The sequence below is a fragment of the Cetorhinus maximus genome, chromosome 25 (genome assembly GCF_964194155.1).
Source record: "Cetorhinus maximus chromosome 25, sCetMax3.hap1.1, whole genome shotgun sequence".
Classification (NCBI taxonomy): Eukaryota; Metazoa; Chordata; class Chondrichthyes; order Lamniformes; family Cetorhinidae; genus Cetorhinus; species Cetorhinus maximus.
The window spans coordinates 10,719,277-10,726,702 of record NC_135903.1 but is presented as its reverse complement, the minus strand read 5'-3'; the positions used below and the strand labels follow the sequence as shown (position 1 = coordinate 10,726,702).

At 43.1% G+C, this 7,426-nt stretch overlaps 1 protein-coding gene across 2 annotated transcripts; it reads left to right on the top strand.

Moving 5' to 3' along the window:
• Nucleotides 1–2,032: 2,032 nt before the first annotated feature.
• On the top strand, nucleotides 2,033–6,809 carry atp5mc1 (ATP synthase membrane subunit c locus 1). Of its 2 annotated transcripts, none has more exons than XM_078529432.1 (5): nucleotides 2,033–2,114; nucleotides 3,065–3,114; nucleotides 3,681–3,755; nucleotides 5,332–5,522; nucleotides 6,520–6,809. In XM_078529432.1, the coding sequence occupies exons 2-5, from the start codon at nucleotides 3,073–3,075 to the stop codon at nucleotides 6,632–6,634; spliced, it is 423 nt and encodes a 140-aa protein (XP_078385558.1). In that variant the 5' UTR covers nucleotides 2,033–2,114; nucleotides 3,065–3,072; the 3' UTR covers nucleotides 6,635–6,809. The 2 variants fall into 2 exon arrangements, with proteins under 2 accessions (XP_078385558.1, XP_078385559.1); XM_078529433.1 differs by having other exon boundaries at nucleotides 2,085–2,186.
• Nucleotides 6,810–7,426: the final 617 nt, after the last annotated feature.

Sequence of the window (7,426 nt, the reverse complement as noted above, 5' to 3'; positions counted from 1 at the left end):
CAATTGTGTTGGAGAGACAAACAAAACATAAAAAGTCTGAAATGACAAATCCAAAATATTGAAAGCATGAAATGTTGGTACATTAAAAATGACATAGTATATAAATCACTTTTCTATGTCACATGGAGATGTTATTTCACTCGCCCTCTCCAGAGCCAGCTCACAGTAACTGTACCCTAACCAACTCCCTCCTCAGTCACATTGATCCCAATTTTAAAGGGGGTGGGTACAGGGAGCAGACAGTCATCAGTGTAGCAGAAATTAGGATAACAATTTCTTCATGTTATAATCCCCTTCATTTTCTTAACCAAAGGCTGACACTTAGAATAACATGACTGAAGTTTACTGATAGCCATTGTTCAGAATTATCCTTATTCTAATTTTATACTGAGTCCCTGCACTTTTACACCATATGGTCCCAATTTGTACATCGCAGAAGAAGCAAGGAAGAAATCACTAAGTAATAATTACAAGGTAGTAATCTCATCAGATGATTTATTTCATTTATCATAACAGCAATGTTTACAACTTTCATCTAACTTGCAAGAGAAGATTAGATCCCTCGATGTATGTTATTTATACCCTGTGGTTTTTATGGAGTGGTTTCTATTTTGTTTGTGGTCCATATTTTTGGGATTGGTGATATCAAAAAAGACATCAAATGCTATCACTCATCATGCATCATTCTCGCTTGATCCTGACTACACATTAACAGGTTTATTTTGTAAGTGCTTTTTTCCTTTTACTTATTTCTTTCTCTCTTGCTGCTGTTCTGATCTCCATGGGTGCTAGAAGTTTATTAGTAGCTCATCCCAGGAACCATTCATTGCTTCTAAGCCTAGACAGTGAGTGTCGGCAAGCAATTTGACTGTGGAAGCTATCACAGCTCAGCTTAATCCTGCTTTCACACAATGTTGGTATCAATGAGTCACTGGATGGTGACCAACCCCCCAACCCCAGCTGATTTTCCCTTCACATCCCCCAGCTCACTCTGAGAATGGAACGGAGGACATCCTTGGAGTGACTCACTACTTCAACCAACCAACCCATCAAGGGAGCTGCAGGAATAACAATCCTGATATAATAGCTCCAAGTTTATTTGGAGTTTGAAGTCTGAAAGTGTAGAAATTCTGAAGGTTTCTGAAGTCCCTGTATTACTAACACAAACAAAAATAGCTGGAAAAACTCAGCAGGTCTGACAGCATCTGCAGAGAGGAACACAGTTAACGTTTCGAGTCCATTAGCTGTGTTCCTCTCCACAGATGCTGTCAGACCTGCTGAGTTTTTCCTGCTGTTTTTGTTTTTGTTTCAGATTTCCAGCATCCGCAGTATTTTGCTTGTATCCCTGTGTTACTATCTGGCTGCTCTGCATCTTTAATACAATAATATTTAAGTGCTGGAAATGGGATTAGAATAGACAGGTGCTTGATGGCCGGCATAGGCACGATGGGCTGAAGGGCCTGTTTCTGTGCAGCATAACTCGAAGACTATGACTTTATTGAAGTGGTTCTTTGAAAGAACTGTCCAGGTTGCTCAGAGGCCCCAGGATTTTCTCAAAACCCTGCAAATTAATTGCCTTTTGAAAGCTCCTACAGAATCTGATTCCACCAGGACCACCATCCTTTCAGATGATGCATTCCAGATTTTAGCAAACCTCTGTCTGAAGAAATTCACATAGTATCATCCTGCTAAACATTTCCACACTCTCCAAGGCCTTGTCATCCTTCCTAATTATTCTGACATATTTCTCTATGTGCTAGTAAAACGTAGAGTCAATAAATAACAACAGCTCCCTTCACCTCAGTCAATTTCTCCCAGTTTGCAATGACCTTGACAGTGCCACCAGAATATTGTATGGGAGAAAGGACATTGCAGCTCACTGCCGCCATATCGGTCCTCCCAGCCACCAGGAGGACGCAGCGCCACCAGCGCACCAGAGTTCTCTCCTGGCCAGAGCACTCGTTGCTCGTTGTTAGCGCTCTTATTGGGTGGCCGAGGTGCCAGTCGGGAAAGGTGTCCAATCAGAGAAGGGGGAAGTGGGAGGTGGTGGGCCGGACGTCCGGCGGCGGCAGCCAATGAGCAGCGGGGAGGTTCGAGGTGACTTAAAGGAGAAGGTGAGTGAGCGGCGCCGCCATTGGGGAGCGAGGCTGAGGAGAGGGAGAAGGACAGAGAGACTCTGAGACCGGGTAACGACCGCCCCCCCCCGCCCCTCCATGTGGCGCCGTTGCAACTTAAGTCAACCGCTTTCCTCGGCCCGCTAGGCCTCAAAGCCTGGGGCTCGAGTTGGGAACCAGCCCGGGCCAACCCTCGATAGGCCGGGGGTGACGCTTGACCTTCCCCACTCCCATTGCTTTTGCAAATATAAATTAATACGAATTAATATAACAATTGTTCTGCTATTTTTATTCTGCATTAAATATTTTCTTTGCCCCATTAGAGAGTTGCCTTGACCTATTAATGATTTGGAGCTGAAGCTTCTACAAGTGATTGCTCCTGGTTTATTGCAGTGGGTTTAAATCCATTATAATCCACGCTTGCCTCTAATGCAAGTTTTTTTTTTGCCGCGGGATGGGCTCTCTGAACATTGACCTCTCAATTAGAATTCGTTCAATGGAGTCTGCCTGGAAATGTAGAAAATTAGCTAGGTTTCTGAAGTCCCTGTATTACTGTCTGGCTGTTCAGTGTCTTTAATACAATAATATTCCTCTTAAGGTCTACAGTGATTGTGTTTTATTTTCTGCTTTTATTTAATACCTTCAGTATTGTGCCTTGACCTCCAGATTGCAGAAAGGGTCATTATGCTCAGTGACATGTTGCTGACTTATAGGCTCCAATAATGAACTCAAATCATGTAGTTCATGTCCTTGATGCTCTCTGGGTGAAAATTCATGTATTGCTAACTCTAAGCTTTACCTGGATAATAGTCTGCAGCTAGTGGGCCAAGCACTACCAGTAACTGTCAGGTTAACCTTTGTAATTAGTGACCAGTTCTAACCAGGTATTGTGCAGATTAGATTTGTAGTCCTGTTTGTAACTGGAATTTTTTCCCCTTTCTTTCTAAAAGGTAAAATCATGATGTACGCTTGTGCTAAGTTTGTCTCCTGTCCTGCTGTGGTGAGTGTTTTAAAAGAAGGATTATCTGACTTTCTGCCCTTTACTGTGATTTGGGGCTATTCATTGTGTTTAAGGAAATTAAGTTTGTTATCTTGCAATACTTCTGACTATTGTATGTTACTTTGATTGTCTTTATGTACAACTTAAGGGGAAAATGTACCTTAATGAGCTCACCTTATAAATATTTGTGTTAAGTCATTGTGCACCCTTACTGCTCAGTACTGTCTCTTGTCTTGTAATGCTTGTTCTACTTAGAGATTTGACAGGCCTGATGATGTTCAGGAGTTCATTAGGCTAAAAATTAATTAGACTACCTGCAATCAGTGAGCAGATTTCCTGCATAAAATATTAAGGGTGTTGAGAAAGATGGATGGTCTGTAATATAGGTTTGGATTTGCAAATTAATTTTCAAAATAGTACATGTTTGAACATGGAGAAAGTGCTGTTGGGTGGGGCAAGGAGTGACATAGGGCATGAGCCGGTGACATGAGGCATGCATGCACTGTTGGGTAGGGTAGCATGGAATCGGTTGATGGTAGGTGAAACACTTCTGATTTGCCTTCCAGGTTCGCAGTACTTCGAGGACATTCCTTCGGCCAATGTCGGCCTCAGTCTTCAGACCAGAGACCCAAAACGAACAAGTAAGAGTTTGTTTGAAATCTTCTGTGTCACCACCTCTGTGGCAATTGAATTATTGAGTGTTGCATGGCTCCTGGCCTCTCGGTGAGCTGGCCGAGTACACAGCCATGGTGGGGTAAAGACTATTGCCGAATGCAGCAACTATGTGTCAAATTATAGGTAATTGGGGGAAAAAGTGGACCATCAGTGGACAGCCTGGTCCAATGGTGTTAATGTTACCTCAGGGTGCTAATGTAGGAATGTAGTGGCTGTCTTTCAGTCTCCATCTTGCCCCATTTCACCCCCCCGGCCCGCCAATTATGGGCTATTTTTCATCTGTGACTGCTGAATGGTTAATATAAATTTAAGACTGAGGCTGATGGAATTTTGTTGCTTAAGGGCATTGGGGATATGATGTAAAGATACAGGTCAGTCATAATCTAATGGAACGGTGGAGCAGGCTTGAGTGGCCTTCTACTGTTCCATGAGCGCCCAGAGCCCTCTATACTTAACCCCAGGTGAGTCCAGACTGAGCATCTGACATGGAGTGCCTCATTTCTTCCATAGGAACAGGATGAGGCTGTTCTGCCATGCAAAGATTTTAGCTGATCTGTATCCACACTCCATCCACAAACCTTGGCTACATATTCTTTAAAATTCTTGGATAACAAAAATATCTCTAACTTAACATTAATTGAGCTAACATTTACTCTTTTTTTTGTGGGAGAATGTTCTACACTTCTGCCACCTTGTGTGAAGTGTTTCCTAACCTCTCAATGACCAGTCTCTCATTTCAAGATTATATCCCCTTGTCCTAAACTCTCCCAGGAGCAGCAGAAGTTTCTCTTCAATTCATTTCAAAACCCCAAAAACTTCACTCAAATCGCCCGATAACCTTTTATGAGCCTAGTTTATGTAATCTTTAGTCATGCTTTAACCAGTGGAACCCTAGTAACAGATTCTGATGAATCTGCACTGCACTCCTTCCAAGGTCAGTAAATTCTTTCTACCAAGTATGGTGCCTGGTACTCCAGATGTAGTATAAATAGGGCTTAGCAAAGCTTCCTTCTCCTTAACCTTCTAGTTATGAAGGCAAGCATTCCATTTGTCTTTTTGACTAGTTTTTGATTAATTTTAGCAATCTCTGTATGTAGGCTTCTAAGTCACATTGGACTTCCACTGTTTCTGGCTTGTCACCATGTGTATCATTTAAATAAAAATACTCTGATCTCTTGTTAAGGTCAAAATAGATGACCCCACACGTGCCAATATTGAAATCCATCTTTATACCCCCCACTCACTTCATCTAACTTTTTGCTTTGATTTTGCCCAATTTTGCTCTGTGTGTGCTTTGCAGAAGGGGTCGCTGGCTCAGGTGCAGGAAGCTCAACTCTGCCCTCCACCCCTTCTACCTACCCTAGGTATACCTTGCTGCAAAGCCCTTTTGAGTTCAGCTAGCAACACATGATGCATCTCTGACTGCAGCCTCCATCAAGTAGTGAGATTTGGGAACAAACCCTTGACATGGTCGACCATCTGAAAGGAATAGCTTTACATTTTGGAGGTCCTTTAAAATGCCCTCTCACTCTGTTTGTTTAGGCACAGCTCCTCCCTGCACCAGGGAATGCACTGGTGCAGACTGCACGGCGGGACCTCCAGACCAGCGTCACCTCCAGGGACATCGACACTGCTGCTAAGTTCATCGGTGCTGGTGCTGCTACTGTCGGAGTGGCTGGCTCTGGTGCTGGTATTGGGACAGTTTTCGGCAGCTTGATTATTGGCTATGCCAGGTAACGATCCTTATGCATCTATTCTTTGAGTTTTTGCCTCTAATTTGGTGGAACAAACCCCAAATATATTGAATCTTACAATGGCCTATGGTGAGGTTTATGCTCTGCCCCAGTGGAGGCAATCTAATAGAGGTGTTCAGGATAATGAGAGGTTTTGATAGAGAGAAAAACTATTCTCTCTGGTGAGTGGATTAATAACCAGAAGTTCTAGATTTAAAATCATCTAGAGTGAAGGTGAGAATATTTTCACTTGTCAGCATCTGAAATGCAGCACCTTATAAAGGTGGAAGCTGATTCCATAATAATTCTAAAAGATACTTGAGGGTGAAGAACTTAACAGGCTCAGTAAGTACAAGTGCTCTTTCGAAGAGTTCGCACAGGTACAAGGGGCCAAATCTGTGCAATGTGGCGGCGCCTGTTCCACAGGCCCTTGGATTGCACACTGACCATTTGCATCTTCGCTGTACTCTAGTCCAAATCAATGGGAATAAACTTCCTTTTGCTGTGAGGATCCCCAGTGAAAGGTCACACTGCTACCATCATAGGTTAGCTGCCTGCTTTTTGGTCCAAGTTTAGGAGCGAGTTGGAGCAGCTAATTGTACTGTATCTGGAAATGTTCACCCCACTGGTGCTGGGTGTTTAACGGTGGAGGAAGCACAGAATTCCTCAGCATCGACAGAGTATTGGGGGGTGCTGAGGTTATCCATGCTGTTTAGAGAGTGCTTTATAAGTTGGCAAAGAGCAGCTGCACTCTGATTAAAAACAGAAAATGTTGGAAAAACTCAGGTCTGACAGCGTTTGTGGAGAGAGAAACAGCTAATGTTTTGAGTCTATGACCCTTCTTCAGAGCACTCTGCAACTGAGTTCTGCCTCTGACATTACAAAACAGAAATAGCCTGTAACAAATGGCCTCCCCTAGGTCCTGTGTGCTGTTTGAACAGTTAGTGTAGCCATAGAAAGTGAAATTGGTTTAAAATTTTTTTTTTGTCTTCCACAGGAACCCTTCCCTGAAACAGCAGCTTTTCTCATATGCAATCCTGGGATTTGCCCTTTCTGAAGCTATGGGTCTCTTCTGTCTGATGGTTGCCTTCCTGATCCTGTTTGCCATGTAAATTCCTGTGGGAGAATCCGGAAGATGGCTGGGAAGAGTAAATTATTGCAGTGGGTGGCTTTGGCCTCTCTGTCACCACTAAGTATTCAAATGGGATTATTTTTTTCAATCCAATTGTGTAAGAACTCTGATTTAGTCCTGCAGGGGTCACCGTCTGAATAAAATGGTTAAACAAGTATATTTTGTGTATTTCATTAATGAAACTGGGTTTCCATTCTGGGAATGAGGCACTTTGCAGGAGGGGTGGTGGGGGTGGTATTTGGAGATGAGATCATTGGTTTGATGCAGCAATGTAGACTTGGATGGGGGCAGAGGATTAATGCACTTGGGATTGCTTTTTGCACATTGTCCCTTGCTGCCTGCTGCTCTAGTTTTTATTCCTCCGCTTTCTCCCCGTTGAGGGTAAGAGTATAGAATTTGTACGTAACCAGTTGTGTTTCTGCTTGTAATACTGAGACTAGATTTCCCCAGTACTGGATCCGCAGTGATCTAATTCCCAGTTATGTGGCCCACTTGGAGCTGGGCAGCACACCATAGAATCAAATAGCACAAGGTATTCAATTAGTCCCACTGACCATGCACTTTCACCATAGTCCTGCAAATTTTTCCTTTTCTACATATCAATTATCTTTGAAAGTTGCTTTAGAATCTGCTTCTGCTAACGTTTCAAACCATGCAGAAAGACCATTCCATATGACTCTAAATATTCCATGTGGCTTAACTTTCCAATTGGTTCCTGGAGGTCAATTATCTTAGTCCTGGGAGATTGCTGCAGGAGTTCTTCACGGTAGTA